Here is an 18,288-nt window from a genome sequence, read left to right as displayed (position 1 = left end):
TCTATGTTATTTCAGCTCATGAACTTATAAATAATACAGAAAGTTGATTATCCCAGAAGAAACAGTCCAACGTTATTAATTCTTAAAGGATTTCCCCTGTAATTACTTGGTATTGGGCCACTAATTGTCTTCATGAAATATTGTCTTAAGTAGAAAAATGTAATCCTTTTCAAAGCAGTCGGTTGTCTAAGCCAGCATTACACATTTGCTGGGACCAAAGCATTTTTTAACAGTATTAGTAATACTCAAGAACAACAATACTGTTTTCTATTGGCTAATAATAATGTCCTGTGCTGGGACATGACTCCTGTGAAATTCCTGAAGGGCTGAAAACAGGCACAAAATTCCCAGGATTTTTGGTGAAATGCAAAATGGATTTTGACCTTGCCTCATTAAACAGCAGTACATAATACATTGTGTGTAAATCCCTCAACTTGCACAATAAATGTTTTACAACAAGGTAAAAATGGAACAGAGGAGAAAAGGATTCAAAGTAATCCTATCTTGTTAAATTACATGCTTCTGGAAATCATTCTGGTTAGGATTAATTTGACCAAATGCTTATGTCTAAAACATGTGGTTTTGTACATGTGAAAAAAGTCATGCCAGGCTTGCTTTATTTCTCTTTTTGTGGAGAAAATTTAAACACATCTAAGGTGCAGCTCATTGGATGTCTAAAATATACATCTAAAATAAGTTGCATAGATATTTCCCAGCAGAGGCAGGTTTATTTCCATTGATGATAAAAAGAGTCCAGACTGAGTGGCTCAGATACTGACGGCTATATTTTTGGTATCTAACAATGTGAAATGAATCCTGACCTCAGAGACCACTGTAAGATTGAGACTAACATAAAAACTTGGGAGATCTGAGAATCTGTTTACTCTTTATCAAGGTGTGTTTACCTTGAAGCTGTAGCTATCAGCAACACAAGAAACAGGCAAAGCTTAGATATCATAGCTAGAGGTCTGTTGTCAAAGGGTCAGCTAACTTCGTGAGAGTGGGCAGTTTCTGACAGATGGTCCATTTTCCCACAGCCTATTGAAATGACCTTTCAACTGGGACTTCTGTTACTATGGCAATTATTTCTGTATCTGGTTTCTTAGTATACTGAAACTTAACAAGTGTGTGAAATGAAGGAAACTGTAAGTAACTCAGAGGATACCCTATGTTAGGGTATTAGAAAGTAGTACTGTACCTGAGCAAGAACTGCACGGGCTGTTTCTCAGAATGTCTCTCTTGGTGTCACCAGATACAGGTACTGCATTCTAACCTCTAAGTTACAGTGTTCAGGAGTAATCTGTGTCTAAGTAAGTGTAAAGGTTTTTCAAAGCATTTTATGAAACCCACTGTATGTATTAATGTTCCAGTTTTTCTTGCTTGGCAGAGCATGGTAGAGTAGGTTTAAGATGGGCTACTTCTGTATGAGTGATATGGTTTGTTACACAGTGATTATTGGAAATTATGAGTGATTGTCCAGTGATGGTGGGGAAAAGGAAAATAACAGCAGCAACTCATGTATAAGCAGTACCCTATAATCAGTACTAGGTGCTTCAGTAATCCATGCACAGGGAGGTGGTAGAGTCACCATCCCTGGAGGTGTTCAAGAGGGGATTGGACGTGGCACTTGGCACCATGGTTTAGTCATGGGGTCTGTGGTGAAAGGTTGGACTTGATGATCTCTGCGGTCTCTTCCAACCTTGGTGATTCTGTGAAAAATAAAATGTGATTGTTAAAAAAGAAATGTAGTTCATGTGGTGAATGTGAAGCAACATCTTGTAAGTCTCCCATGTTTTGCAGTAATGTTGAGTGATTTCAGAATGTATGAGTCTTCACTAATAAATCATGATACTATTTTCAGTACTTTCAGCAGATTAAAAGATTTATGCACACTGTATCATGAGCAACTGAGACTGAAAGCAGCACAAAATTAGGTAGACTATTGTCCCACAATAGCTGTAGCACAATTTCATTATGAAATGCCAATGATCAAGTCTCATCCTTTAATGTAAATAAACATCAAATTAAAAGTTTATTTAATGGAAGTGCAGAAATAAAGTGAATAGTGTATGTATGCAAAAAGATAATGCAGGAACTGGTGTTCAGATGTGAACTTATATTGCCTTCTTTGTGTTGTAGCTCAATAGGAAGCTATAGGAACAAATGCTGACATCGTTCTGAGGACAAGGGTTAGAACTGAGAGCCACAATCTTGTTACAGACAAAGGATGACTCTGAAGGAGAGCTGAGCTTCTTTAATGACTTACAGTAATTCAGCAGTTGGGCAAGGATGTAATTTAATCATGTGTTTGCGAGTTGTGTGAGCAGAGCATGGTGATCTCATTCCCAGGAGTAAACTGAGAATTGAGAGGAGACCTTGTGTGAAACCTGACTGAAGGTATTCTCATTTGGGAACATTATACTGTAGGAAAGTTGACCACTTCTTGGATCTCAGATACTTGTGAAATATACCTGGCTCATGAGACATGTGAGAACTCTTTTCTTTTTGACAGCTGTGGTTGGGCTTTTTTTCTTTCTTTTATTTTTTTCCATTTTATACTGGTGGAAATGAGACCAATATTGCCCACTGTTGTTCTAGATAAGCAGCTTCAGCTGCTGGTATTTATTCCTGTGGCTGAAATTGCAAGGTTTAATGAATGGTTCAAATTGTTGGTGATCTCTATAATGTAAAGGCAGAAGTTAGTGAATGTCCTCGTGGTTTAAGGAAGTGCAGTCTGGTGAGATTTCTTTAAATTCAAACAGTGCTTCATAAGAACAACAATAACAAGTGAGGGAGGGTTTTTTTATACCCAGTGAGCCCATTGAGAGCTTTGACTCACCACTTCTGTGAAGGAAAACAGAAAATGCTTTTAAAAATACATTAATAGCAAAAGGAGGGGCAAGGACAACCTCCACCCCTCAGGGGACATGGAAGGGAATATTTAACAAAAGATGAGGAAAAGGCAGGGGTACTTAATGCCTTCTTTGCCTCAGTTTTCAATATCAGGACAGGTTGTCTTCCAGACAACTGGCCTCCTGAGCTGGCAGATGGAGTCACAGAGCAGTATAGTTCCCCTGTGATCCAGGAGGAAGCAGTTAGAGATCTTCTTAGCACTTGGAACCCCACAAGTCCATGGGACCAGATAGGATCCATCCTAGGGTGCTAAGAGAGCTGACAGATGAGCTGGCCAAGCCACTCTCCATCATTTTTCAACAGTCCTGGCTCACTGGAGACATCCCCATGGACTGGAAGCCAGCCAATGTGATGCCCATCCACAACAAGGGCTGGAAGGAGGAGCCAGGCAATTACAGACCTGTCAGCCTGACCTCAGTGCCAGGCAACATTATGGAACAGGTCATCTTGAGTGCAATCACACAGCATCTACAGGATGCCCATGGGATCAGACCCAGCCAGCATGGATTCAGGAAGAGCAGAAGAGGAGGCTCAGGGGAGACCTTGTTGCCATCTACAACAAGCTGAAGGGTGGTTGTAGCCAGGTGGGAGTTGGTCTCTTATCCCAAGCAAACTGTGACAGAACAAGAGGACACAGTCTCAAGCTGCACAAGGGAAGGTTTAGGCTGGATGTTAGGAAGAAATTCTTTACAGAGAAAGTGATCAGTCATTGGAATGGGCTGCCCAGGGAGGTGGTAGAGTCACTGTCCCTGGAAATGTTTAAATAAGACTGGACGAGGCACTTAGTGCCAGGGTTTAGTTGCTTAGATGGTGTTAGGTGATAGGTTGGACTCCACTTCAAAGGGCTTTTCCAACCTGGATAATTCTGTATTTCTGTATGAAGGATGGGTATTCTCTTGTCACAATGTCCTTTTCTCACTGATTCTTTCTATAGAGAAGTGTGACTGATTTCCAAGCCAGCTTGAACTTTTTCCTCTGCATTTACCACCATGAAACACAACCACCATGGAGAAGATGCAGGCTTTTTCTGTCTTCTCTTTTTGACATTTGTCTTGAGATTCACAAGAAGTGAGTCTCACTTTCCAACCTGCCCCTTTTCCTGAAGGCTTCCTGTTCAGAATTGATTGATAAGTGAATGCATTTTCCAGATATGCTTTATTGCTTTTTTCTCCTCCTTTCCTTCCTTATTTCTGAAAAGGAGCAGTGAAGGGGAAGAAATGGTCTTTAAATGAGACACAAAAGCAGAGAGTTATTGAATGATAAGAGCAGATTGAAGGGGCCTCCAGGTAAAAATGGAGTAAGTAGCATAATATCATCTGACTAAACCGCTCCTGCTCCCCCACCACCAATTTGCACTTATCCCAGAGCTGGGGGGGGAAGACCCTCACCAGCCAAGGTACCACACAGAGGAGCTCAGCCCCAGTAAGGAAGCCCAGCCAGCACCCGTGGATAACATTAGAATGGTCATCAAGTTTTTCCCTACCTAACCGGGGGGCCACCAGGCCCCCCGGCCTTTGTTGTCACCACCACCATCACCCAGTGTGCACCATGGGCACTCACCGGTGATGAGAGGAGGATCCCTCAAGCCCAGATGGGCTCAGCTTGGGGCTTCTGCCTTTCCTGGAGGGGAATATAAAGGGGAGTGGGTGGGGAGGGCCAAGTGGCCACACCTGGGGTAGGAGGAGACTTCAAGATAGCCCAGGTGCTCTGGGTTTTGAGGGGAAAAAGGGGGAATATGGAGCAGGTGAGGGAGTTTTAGGGTGTCAGGTAATGATAGGAGTAGGGGGAATGGAAAAAAAAATAGAAATAGGTAGATTCAGATGGGATGTTAGGAAGAAGTTCTTCCCCATGAGGTTGCTGAGACACTGGAACAAGTTGCCCAGGGAGGTAGTGGAAGCCCCATCCCTGGGAGTTTTTAAGGCCAGGCTGGATGTGGCTCTGAACAACCTGATGTAGTGTGAGGTGTCCCCGCCCATGGCAGGGGGGTTGGAACTGGATGATCCCTGAAGTCCCTTCCAACCCCAACAATTCTATGATTCTAAAACATTTTTGCAGTTTAGGCTGGATGTTAGGAAGAAATTCTTCACAGAAAGAGTGATTGGCCATTGGAATGGGCTGCCCAGGAAGGTGGTGGAGTCCCCATCACTGGAAGTGTTTAAAGTAAGACTGGATGCGGTACTTAGTACCATGGTTTAGTTGATTAGATGGTGTTGGATGATAGGTTGGACTTGATGATCTTGAAGGTCATTTCCAACCTGGTTAATTCTGTGATTCTGAGATTCTGTACTGGGTTTATTGCTAATACCTTTAAACATGAATGTCTGATAAACTGAGAGATCATTATTAATCATTATTAATTTCTTTTTTTTTTCTTTTTTTTTTTTTTATGTAGAGATTCTGAAGCCTAACATATTTTGGCATTTCAGTGATAGAGAGTTAAGTTTTGCCACACAAAGAACACATTTTATTGCTGAATTGAGGAAAGGATATTGAGAATTGTTTTTAAACCTGTTCTTCCAAGATACCATTAACACTTGCAACTATTTTTCCAGTAAAATAATTTTGTTCTGTAAGCCACAGATTATGATATGAACTTATGAAATATTTTTTTATGAGAGAATTAGGTTATTATGAAAAATGGGAGGAAAGTGTTGCTGCCTTATGTAGAGTAAAATACATTTTAGCCTCCTGAAAATGGCAGTTAATGCAGTTCATATATTAAAACATCACGTTGTGTGTACCAGAAAGTAAGAGACAAGTGCAAATTTGAATGCAAAATGATGAGAATGCTTTCCAGGTAAGACTTCTGAAGAGTTTCTAGCTTATAGTAATTTGCTCTTACAACTCTATCTTCATTTTCCTTAGAGGTTTATACAGATATTTTTAATTAAACTTAACTAATCAGTCCCTTTTCTTCTTTACATAGCAGATGGTACGTGAACAATACACTACAACCACACCAGGCACTAGCCTAGAGAGGCCGAAGAATGAATATGTCTACAAAATTGGAATTTATGGCTGGAGGAAGCGTTGCCTCTACCTGTTTGTTCTCCTCCTGCTTATCATCCTAGTTGTGAATTTTTCTTTGACAATTTGGATTCTTAAAGTGATGTGGTTTTCCCCAGTAAGTGTCCTCTTTAATTCTCCATTCTTTTCATTTTCTCTTCTCTTCCCTGCCTCACTGCTTCACTTATGTATGTACATCAGCTTTTCTGTATGTAATAGGTGGTTCATTTTTCTTCTCAACAATTTATTTGTACTTTGGTTGAAAGTATATAAGGTGTATCTATCTCTGAACATGAATCCTGGTCTGCAATTTCTGTATTGGAAACAATCTCTAAAAGACTGAGGTTGTCGATGCCTTATATTGAGGTGTATTCTAGCCGTTCCAAGAGAATGTATTTTACTGTTCTCTCATAGTCTGTGTTTGATTTCTATTTTATAGATGTGTTTGCTGTGATTTTATCACATATGGAATTCCATGGTGTTAAAATATTGCTGACAGTTGCTGCTTTTTCTCAGCTTCCTTCTCCTATTTATCAGCATCTAAAGTTTAGCAATTTATTTGCCCAATTAATTACAGCTCAGAGGTAATTATTACTACTTCCTGCTTGAAGCTAAGCAGCTATATTATTCAGCAATAAATTTAATAACTTTCCACTGTCATGTGTATTTTAATATTTATAATGTAATTTTATGTGTAGTGGATGAAAGGGTAACTTTCAGAAGTCTGCAAGATGCAGCTTTAGTCAGAATGCAATAAAATGCATCAGTGACTAAAGAAGCTAAGCTAATTTGTTCCTAACATGCAGTCATGATACACAGATGAATTGAATAGATTTGTTACAAGAAAAACAAGAACAGTAAATTGCTGCAGCTCTGCCCCTGCTACTGAAGGTGTTGTATTAAAGTTCCCATTATCTATCATTATTACACCTCTGTCGCTAAATGAAGGCTGTTATAGCTCTGCAGAAGCATTTCTGTACTCATTCTCTACAAAGAAAGTAGGTTCATTTTAACACCTACTTACTAATATAGTTATTGGTGCTTGAATTCCCATCAAGTTCTTTCCCCACCTAGATTCTGTTATACAGATTGCAATGCAGAACATCTTAGGTTGCATAGAATTTTTCTGTTAGCTTACAAAAGAAGATGTGCACATCATGAATCACAGAGAACATGAATAATTTATTGTTTTTTCCTATGTAGCTCAGGTTTATATTTTTAAGGAGGTTTCCAAATTATTTTCTATTGATTTGGTTTCTTTTTATGAAGCTGGGTATTTCTTCTCTAATATCAGTGTATCAGTCAGGAATGTTAGGAAGAAATGCTTCATAGAAAGAGTGATTGCCCATTGGAATGGGCTGCCCAGGGAGGTGGTGGAGGTGCCATTACTGAAGGTGTTTAGGAGGAGACTTGATTGGGTGCTTGGTGCCATGGTTTAGTTGATTAGATAGTGTTGGATGGTAGGTTGGACACAACAATCTCAAAGGTGTCTTCCAACCTGGTTTATTCTATTCTAAAAGAAAAATAACATTAGAAATCCACTTCTAAGAATTCCTACTTCCCACTAGTTATCTATAAGGAAACCACCAAATGCCTTCATCTGCTGATGGACAGTGTCCTTCTGCCTTGGCAACAAGTTCAAGTACTGCAGATTTACATTCTTTCACAGGCTGGACTATGAATGCCATGGTTCATAAGGTGTTTTCCGGTACTATGTTGAAGAATCTGTATTCCTACTAGGTTAAGTAGGGACTTAACAGTAATGCCTTCATTCAGTTTGGATAGTTTTAGGGAGATATCTGTCTTTCAGCTAAATATCAATTACAAGGACATTTATGCAAAGTACACACATCTGTGTTTGTGGTCATTCAGAATAGAGTTGGAGGGGATTTTTTGATAGAGTATATCTGTCAAGATGAGAAGCAACTTTGAAGATACCAGAAATGCCACCCAGAGAAGCACTGTTAGCCTCTAAAAAAAATTTCAGACAGAGTATAGGTTCTAATTGCATGTGATGCATTGAAGCAACTCAGTCTTTTCCTGTGTCTATGGAAATACTCTTTTATAAAGAACAAGTCGTTGAAATTGCCAGCAATATCATCAACCCCTTTTCCTGATGGAATTAAGCATTTATGCCTCCAAGTTTTTGGTTCTCATTTGAGAATAGATTTTTATGGTTCTTGACTTCCAAGCTTGACAAATATTTCTATTTGGGAAATAATTTTATATCCAATTGTCTCATTGTTCTTTTCCAAATTCATATTGTGGCACTGACTATAGAATTAGACATTTTTCAGCCTTTCTGATTGAAACTGTCTTGATTTATATGGAAAAGATGGATTTTTATTGTGCTGGAGATAACACATCAGATGTTTACAGCACCAACCTTGGAGACAGAAGCTTCTGTTGTAGCTTCTGTTGCAATTAGTATTTAAGGAATTTCATAGAATTATAGAATCAACAAGGTTGGAAAAGACCTCAAAGATCATCAAGTCCAACCTGTCACCCAACACCTCATGACTACTAAACCATGGCACCAAGTGCCATGTCCAATCCCCTCTTGAACACCTCCAGGGATGGTGACTCAACCACCTCCCTGGGCAGCCCATTCCAACAGCTAACAACTCTCTCTGTGTTCTATGAAGTAGAACAAAATAGAAAAAGAGGGAGTAAAAAACTCACAGCATCAACTGTAATATCATCTGTCAGTTAGAGTGTGGATCTCTGTGAGAAGATACAAGATTTTCCTGGGAAAGGGAGGCATTTTAATCTGGGAGTGCAACAAAAAAGTCCCCAAATCATTTATTCTTACTAAAGAGGACATCAGTACCTCTTCACATTGCCCCTCTTTATATCTGTAGACTCCATTGGTAAGATGGTTACTTAGGAGATTTTGACTGTGTTTGTGTCCAATGACAATCTGATAATCTAACTGCAAGAATAATAGAATGGTTTGGGTTGGAAGGGGCATCCAAAGATCATCTAGTCCAACCCCCTCTGCAGTAAGCAGGGGCATCCTCAACTAGATCAGGTTGCCCAGACCCCTGTCAAGACCACCTTGACTATCTCCAGAGACGGGGCCCCAACCACCTGCCTAGGCAACCTGTTTTGATATGCCCAGATCTGTTGGACAAGTGACCAGGACTTTCAAGGATCTATATTTTGGTGGAATTTGGTTCCTAAATTATTTAAGTATCTCCTATACTAATTCCCCAACATACTAATGCCATATTGACAAGACTCTAGAAAGATGGGAAGTAATTGTTGAAAATTCTGGACAGTGTTTAGCTAATTTGCATAACATTGTTTTACACAACACTGAGCATCTGAAAGCTGTGTAGAGATTAGTTGCTCGGTTGGAGGCATTAACAAGAGCTATTTGGCTTCTCAGTTTGCTACACAACTGATATGATTTCACAACAATAATCTTTTGCTGCCTCAGTGATTTGAGTTGTTGTTTGATTTTGGTATTGGTTGGTTTGTTTGTTTTTCTTTTTGCATTTTTACTTTTCTATTATCTTTATATTCCTTAGAGGAAACTAAGTTCATGAGACTATTTTCACATTTTCTCCTAAATATAATAGTCTTTAGCTGTCTTATCCTACTATCAAATAGAGAATGAGTACTCACACCCTCAGGATTTCACCCATAATACTGATCTGTTGTGTCAGCGCTGTCATCAGTGAAGACTTGGACCAAAAGTTTAGGTCACTATTGTATTTCATAGATTGTTATCCTAGTAGTTCAAAGCTGAGGAGTGAAAAATGCACCTGAGCAGATGATTACCATTTCCAATGAACAAGCAAAATTTGTTAGGTCTAAAAAATGCACCTGAGCAGATGATTACCATTTCCAATGCACGAGCAAAGTTTGTTCAGAGACCCTGAATTAATTCAGTTATGATATCATTTAGGTGCTAAATTGTTGTAATGTTAGGAACAGTGGTGCCCCAGAGATTATTCCCAACTTTTCATTGCCTTTGTTGAAGAGACTCTGGAACGTGTCCAGAGAAGGGCAATGAGGCTGGTGAGAGGCCTCGAGCACAAGCCCTACGAGGAGAGGCTGAGGGAGCTGGGATTGTTTAGCCTGGAGAAGAGGAGACTCAGGGGAGACCTTATTGCTGTCTATAGCTACCTGAAGGGAAGTTGTAGCCAGGAAAGGGTTGGTCTCTTCTCCCAGGCAATCAGCACCAGAACAAGAGGACACAGTCTCAAGCTGCACCACGGGAAGTTGAGGCTTGAGGTGAGGAGAAAGTTCTTCACAGAGAGAGTTGTTAGCCACTGGAATGTGCTGCCCAGGGAGGTGGTGGAGTCCCCATCCCTGGAGGTGTTCAAGAGGGGATTGGACATGGCACTTGAAGCCATGGTTTAGTATTCATGAGGTGTTGGGTGACAGGTTGGACTTGATGATCTTTGAGGTCTTTTCCAACCTTATTGATTCTATGATTCTATGAAATGCATTCCTGAAATGCAACCTGATCTAAGTGAACCTGCTTTAGCAGGGGGGTTGTACTAGATGACCTCCAGAGGTCTCTACCAACCCCTAACATTCTGTGACTCTGTGAAACCCATGTTTCCAGGGGTTTTAGTGGATACCACAGCTATCACATCCTCCTGGAATAAGAAATGCCAAGGCAATTGTGTTGTATTTCACACTGATAGGAACAGATGGTCGTGAAACAGGAGTGTTCCCCAGGACAATTTGCTTTCTTTCTCCAGTGTGTGGAATTTGGCATGAAGCACAAGTTTTTCTCTGAAAAAGATTTTAAGCAAAGTGTTATTAAGAAAGGCAGACAGGTCTTTATAGTTTTACATATACTGCCTGTCAAAAATGATTCAAATATGCACTCAGTCCCCTGTTCTCCTGCCATCCATGCTAAAACTTACTCGGGTGTGAGACAGTAACAAGAGAAAATCTGTGGATCACCTTATCATGACAGGAATGAACTTAGTATATGGAGAGCCAGGAAGAGAGCATCCAGTCCATCAATGCATATTCTAAGCATGGTTCTTCCTAAGAACAGGACAAATGTTCAGCCTGCTCTGTTGCCTGCACTTCAGCTGGACATAAAGACATAAGTCATGAGAACTGGGAAGATCTTGGAATGTTTAAGCTAAGGTTTGGGTTTTACTTCTAATTTCTCTTTAAAGCACACATATTTCTGGGAGTAGAATAAATAGGGCAGTTGCTACAGTTAGACAAACAAATGTAGGGTTTTCCAAATATTATTCTCAGGTGTTTTCTTCTCTTGGCTTGTAATTAGTTAGTGATCTACCCATTTATCTATTCTCAGAAACCTTTTTATCAGAGACATGCCACTCTGCTAATTTTCTTGGGTTCTATTTAAGAACCTCCATTTAAGAAGGACATTGAGACTCTTGAACGTGTCCAGAGAAGGGCAATGAGGCTAGAGAGAGGCCTCGAACACAAGCCCTACAAGGAGAGACTGAGGGAGCTGGGATTGTTTAGCCTGGAGAAGAGGAGACTCAGGGGACATGTTATTGCTGTCTACAACTACCTGAAGGGAGGTTGTAGCCAGGAGAGGGTTGGTCTCTTCTCCCAGGCAACCAGCACCAGAACAAGAGGACACAGTCTCAAAATGCACCAAGGGAAGTTGAGGCTTGAGGTGAGGAGAAAGTTCTTCACAGAGAGAGTTGTTAGCCATTGGAATGGGCTGCCCAGAGAGGTGGTGGAGTCACCATCCCTGGAGGTGCTCAAGAGGGGATTGGAAGTGGCACTTGGTGCCATTGTTTAGTATTCATGAGTTGTTGGGTGACAGGTTGGACTTGATGATCTTTGAGGTCTTTTCCAACCTTATTGATTTTATGATTCTATAATGGGCAATTAATACTTTATTATTAAATGTGTGTGTAAATATTAATTAATTATTTTAAATTATTATTGGAAGAGACCTTCAAGATCATCGTGTCCAACCCATCAACCAATCCAACCCACCTAAACAACTAACCCACAGCACCAAGCACCCCATCAAGTCTCCTCCTCAACACCTCCAACGATGGCGACTCCACTACCTCCCCAGGCAGCCCATTCCAATGGCCAATCACTCTCTCTGTATAGAACTTCTTCCTATCATCCAACCTAAATCTCCCCTGGTGCAGCCTGAGACTGTGTCCTCATGTTCTGGTACTGGCTGCCTAGCAGAAGAGATCAACATCCGTCTGTCTACAACTTCCCTTCAGGTAGTTGTAGAGAGCAATAAGGTCACCCCTGAGTCTCCTCTTCTCCAGGGTAAGCAACCCCAGCTCCCTCAGTCTCTCCTCATAGGGCTTGTGTTCCAAACCCCTCACCAACTATAAGACAGTAACAATGGATATGAAAATGTTACAAAGCAAACTAGATAATCTTACTATACATACATGTTAGTCAGTTGATAATGATACTGCTCTAGATTTATAAATATTACATGTATTTTGACAGAAAATAACTGACCATGTAATCAAATACTTCTGTAAACAACTATTTATGCACTTGACAAATTCAGGCACCAAAGATGGAAAGAAATACTTAAGGAAATGTGAAAAATATGAAATCAGGAATGTGATGGATTAAGAAAGCAAAATTATAACTGAAAATCAAGCAACACTTTCTGACAGTGAAATTTACCAGACTGTGTAATAGCATGACTTATGAAATTGAAGATGCTCAGTCATTTGGAACATTTAAAACCAGACTAGACAGCAATAAAAATGTAGGGCAGAGAACACTCATTCACAGCAAGAGTTCTCCTTCACTGCAAAGACATACACTAATGAACTTGTACAGCCTTTCCATGAGTTTTATGAGTAATAATGTGTGCTCCTTGGAATTAGCTGCCATTTTAATAATGCTACCATTTTTTTTAATACAGAAATGAAATATTTGATTATTCACAAATTCTCATCCTAATTTTCACTAAAATATTTTCATGTCAGAACATCAATTTTCCCTAGTTTGAATAGTCTTGAACAGCTGTATTTTGCTATTTTAGCTTTAAATTAAATATAATTCTCCCCTAACCAGGCCACAGTCATTCTCATTGTCTCCGTCAGATGATAAATGTTTAGGTATTTTGTGCAACCTCAGTGGTGCAGTTTACGCACCAAGGGAATGTGATGTCATCCAGAGTGACCTGGACAAGCTAGAGAATTGAATTTATCTAAGGCATTTAGCAAAGATAACCAAACCTCTGCTCTTAAACTTTATTTAATCAGTAATACTAAGATGAGTGGAAGGCTGGGTAATTCAAAATGAGGAGGGGTTGTTATTGGAGATGATCTATTTTTAACTGCAATATACTGCAGTGGCTGCTATTAAATATTATAATTTTGGTTTAAAATAAATCTGCATGATAGCTGCAAGACAAAACATAAGGTAAAATGTTTAATTAGTGCCTTTCACACAGAGCTGGAGACATGTTCAGGAGTGCATTGTGAGGGATACAACATCCCTCTCTTTTCTTCATCTCACATGGTTTTCTTTTTGACTGTTCTGCCAGGGTAGAGATGCTTGTGCTTACACAAGGGGTATGCTTACACAAATGTAGAGAATTGAGACCACAGGATGAAACATCTCCTGGTACAAATGATAGGATTTACAGTACTGAATCCATACATAGCCTGTGTAATCATATACACCATGGAAGTGTCCCTGATTCCTTAGAGGAATTAAAATAAAATGAGTATCATGAACTGTTGTTCTGAAGAAAATCCTTTCTCTAGCCTTCACATATCATAGGAACATATTTCATTCCATTTATTCAGCTAAGTTGCATAATTACAGATGTCAACATAATAAAATGAATTAGCCAACTTAGAAAAACTCGGTTCCCAAATAAATATATGTAGCAGTGGGAGCAGCAGTCTTGTTTTTCTAATGTTGAGTAAATCAGTTGTAATGCCAGATGTAATGGCATTTTTGTTAACCAAATATTATTCAGTTTTGAATAACTATACCGCACTGAACCAGAGACAGAATTTGGTCCTTGCCAAACAAGGAAAGGAAACCGGAACTGAATCTGATTTGAGAAGCTATTTTTCCCTCTTGAATAATATCTGTTGCAATTGATACCTTTCTTTACTTAAGAGAGCCTGTTATTCTATTTATAAGGACAAAAAGGACCTTGAAAAATATCTTGAAAGTATGCATCTTAAATATCAATCCTATTTTGTGAAAGAAATCATATCAAAACTGAGAAAATAGAATAGAACAGTATAGAAAGAATAGACTAGAATAGACTAGAATAGAATAGGATAGAAATTAACCAGGTTGGAAAAGACCTTCGAGATCATCGAGTCCAACCCATCACCCAACACTATCTAATCAACTAAACCATGGCACCAAGCACCCCATCCAGTCTCTTCCTAAACACCTCCAGTGATGGTGGCTCCACCACCTCCCTGGGCAGCCCATTCCAATGGCCAATCACTCTTTCTGTGAAGAGCAACTTCCTAACATCCACCCTAAACCTCCCCTGGTGCAGCTTGAGACTGTGTCCTCTTGTTCTGGTGCTGGTTGCCTGGGATCAAGCAACCAACCCCCAAATGTCAACATTATGTCAATGGTATCATAGATTTACATCATTTGTAGCCATTGCCTTACATTGTTGAGTTCAAAGTGGCCATTTACTTTTTTAGATCGTGGAATGTTACATACTCACCTTCCAGCTGGATCTGCAAGGGGTGTTTTTTAGTCAGTGTCCGGCCTTAAGCCAGGTGAGACTAACTTCGCTACCAGGAGTGCTTGCTGTTGCTAAGGGCTCTGATTTGACCAGTGTCTGTTACAGAAAGGCTCCACTGTCACCTGAGAAGACAAGTTGGATAACCTTCTCTCTCTGAGCCTAAGAAATAGAGCACTTGCAAGAGAAAATGAGATGAGGCATCAATAACATTACTATACCAAGCACGTACTTAGCTCCAAAATAGATATTGTAAGTCAAACAGAGAGTTTCATCAGATTCATTACCAATCCTGTTTTGCTGATTGCTCTTTAACAATCTCTGTCCACAGCCTTATTATCTCAATGAAACAGTACACTCTTGTTTGCAAAGCAAGTTCTCTAAATAGTAATTGCTGCAAGAAGTACTGCAGTGAAAGCTGAATCTATAAAGCCATTAATTGAACTAGCTTTGGGGCACAACAAGTGATATCTTGGTCTGAACTTGCCAAGGTCTTTCCCTGTGCTGGCCTAGAAGTAGGATGTAAGTAAAAAAAGGTGTTACCTGAATGGAAATTCTGCATGCACATTACTCTGATGTTGATATCATTATCAGTTCCAATCAGCTTGGAGATAAATCAGATCCAATATTGGCTTGGGAGATAAATCCCATATATGTCATCTGATGGTCTTTTGACTCTGTAAGCCAGCATGAGTCTCAGCTACCCGACAGCAAGTCACTGGGAGTGCAGGAGCCCTAGAGCTGCAAGTTTCAAACCCATGTAATCCCATAGCAATGTACGTCTTTCCATGTGGCTTTCTTGGTCATGAGCAAGAACACCTATAACAACAGGTGAAAGAGGAAAAGTCCTTGCATTCTGTATAAAGACAGGCCTTTAGCACTAGCCATAACAGTGTTGTCAAATTTTATTTGTTGGGTTGTTTCTCCATCTTCCTCAGAGCAGGTATTCATAGTCAGGAGGAGGTGGCCATTCAACCACAGCCACCAGCCCAGCTCTTGTAACGTTTTGGTCCTAATGAAGGACTCAGTCCTCCTACATTTGTTGTGTCTAGAATCCAAGAGAATGATAACCCAACCAAGATGGTCCTCTCATCCAGATGGTCCATAGTATGAGTTCTACCTATGATTCCAGTAGTGCTGGCTACACATTTCGTGTGGTTTAGAGTATCCCTATGTAGCAAATTCACTGAATAGATGTCAAAGATCAATTAGACCATGATTTCTGAATTGAAAAAGCCTTTTGTTGATCTTTTTCAAAGCTTGAACCTATTCAGAGCATGATTTGGGGTTTTTTTAGAAGGCTTTGTCTCTGTTTCTGCAAGCACTTAACCTCCCTTGGAGCATTTTCAAATTAAGAAAAATGTTTCTACTGTGTTTGAAGATGTCTGGTTACTCCAATTAGAATTTGCCTAGAAGTTTTGAAATGAAAACTGGTCACACCTTTGTGAACACTAATGCTAAATTGCGTCCAGTGCACAAGGCTTTGGCAGCTACCAGCAACTTCCATGCTAGTAACTCCTTGCAGCAACAATTAGCTTAGTGTTTACACTTACATACAGCTCAGCCCTTGCCTGGCTGAGGGCTTTGAGGAAGTAGGAAATGAGACTCTTAGAGCTATATGCTCAACAATGTTTTACAGCTCAGGACCAGCACATGCAAGCAGTGACAGTCATGAGCATCAGGACAAGAAGAACCTAGACTCGTCACACATTTCCTGTGTTTAATGGAGCACTTTTTGTGTTTGTTTCCTAACCAATTGCTTATTGTAAAGCTGCATGAAAGTCTGTGTCTAACTGATATTTGGAGCCTTTCCTCAAGGTGATAGGAATATTTTATTCAATAATTTGAATAGGAATAAATGAGAGTGATTGCCCATTGGAATGGGCTGCCTGGAAAGGTGCTGGAGTCTCTAGCACTGGAGGTGTTTAGGAGGAGGCTTGATGGGGTGCTTGGTGCCATGGTTTAGTTGATTAGTGGTGTTGGATGATAGGTTGGACACGATGATCTCGAAGGTCTCTTCCAACCTGGTTTATTCTATTCTATTCTAAATCCTTGAAACCAAAAGGACCAAGGTTATTCATCACTGAAGAAGTCACAATGCTCAGTAAATAATATTTGGCTTCACCTAAAGTGGTAATGTAAGAAGCAGAGTGGTTGTTGAGAGAACAACCATGAGAACAACTCTTGCTTTTTATAATACTTATCGTTGGATCTCAGAGCATTAGGGTGATTGCTTATCCTAAACCCATCTCTTTCATATTCCATGTAAGTTCAATTTGCCAATTATAAAAGAGGGTTAATAGAATTTCTCCATCTCACAGTACTGCATGTCTCAGTGCTTTTGCAATCTTGGAAGCTCAAATATCATGGGACTAAGGAAATAATAAGAGTTTACAGTCACAACGGTAATAGACGTGAGGATCATTATATAAGATCCACAATTTTGTTTTCTCATGTATGTTGCACTGTTTATCTGTTAGTCATCACAGATGGTCACTTTTGCAGGTAACCCAAGTCTACATTTCAGTATTTTTTGCACTTCCCAGGAGTCGGTGAGAATGGCTAATGAGGCTCCTACTGAAAAATGTTAGGATATGAGCTTTGTGTCAATGCTTAAATGAAATAGCTGATGAGGAAAATAGGACATACCTGAGGACATACTTATATAAAGTAATCCTGAGTGGGTTTACTGAATTTACTGGATTTACTGAAAAATAAGAATTCATAGATAAATTAATGTGCTCAGATCCTCACATGGCATATTATTCTTGATGTCAAAGACATTCCTTTGTCTGTGTACTTTTTTTTACAATAATCATTGCTGAAAATCTGAATGATTAGAAAGACTGAGTTGAGTAAACTGCATAATCTTTTATTTCAACATCAGTTACAGTATTGTTGTCTCTATGAAAAGTTCCTTCCTGGGAAAGCCAAGGGCAGGATAGAGATTACCACCCAGGAGTTTGGTAATTTTCCCTGATCTCCTTCAGAGCTAGAAACATTTGCTGCTTCTTTCTCTGCCTTCTTAAATTTCACATTGTCACTATCGTTTCCTATATGCACTCTATAATACACAGCTTTTCCAGTTCTTTATTTTCATGAAAAGTGTACAAACTGTGTTTAAAACTGATGGTTAATATAATCTACTTTAACCTGATGGGAAGAGGTGTGAGATCAGAGCAAATAATGACACCCTTGATTTGATAGAGGGCTGAATTAACAAGGTGGGAATTATAAAAATATAGCTATCTTTATTTTTTTTCTGAAAACCCCACCACCAAATTAGGTATAAAAACTTATTAAATTATTTACAGGTGCCATCTGGTCATGAATTCTACCACGATGCTTATGGGCAACTCTGGTACACTTTAGACAATTCAGAAAATGGAAAAGGCTAAGCCACAAAATAGCTTCACCCCACTTATAATCAGAGGCAAGCCAGGAACCTTAGGGAAAGCTGACAAGAGCGCCAGGTTGTACTCATGAGGATGGAGCAGGAACTTGGCAACAGTCCCTAGATAGCTCATTGGTGGCAGGCTCCAGGAACGGCAGGTTTTATAATGCATTTTGTGGATAATGCAGCACAATCCAAAGGAAAAGGACCTTCCAGAATCAGTGTCCGTACGCATGGATGCTACGAGGCAAACTCATGAGCAGCAGCACTGCAAGAAAGCCGCAGGTTTCACACCAAGCAG

At 39.8% G+C, this 18,288-nt stretch overlaps 1 protein-coding gene across 1 annotated transcript in view; it reads left to right on the top strand.

The window, feature by feature from the left end:
• SGCG (sarcoglycan gamma) overlaps nucleotides 1–18,288 on the top strand; it is a 137,920-nt gene that overhangs the window by 59,749 nt on the left and 59,883 nt on the right. The window contains exon 4 of the mRNA XM_054164601.1: nucleotides 5,840–6,037. Coding sequence (XP_054020576.1) covers nucleotides 5,840–6,037 — 198 coding nt within the window. The remainder of the gene's footprint in view (nucleotides 1–5,839; nucleotides 6,038–18,288) is intronic.

This window comes from Dryobates pubescens, chromosome 10 (genome assembly GCF_014839835.1).
Source record: "Dryobates pubescens isolate bDryPub1 chromosome 10, bDryPub1.pri, whole genome shotgun sequence".
Taxonomy (NCBI): Eukaryota; Metazoa; Chordata; class Aves; order Piciformes; family Picidae; genus Dryobates; species Dryobates pubescens.
The sequence above is the reverse complement of the archived record's forward strand: the minus strand, read 5'-3'. Positions and strand labels throughout refer to the sequence as shown.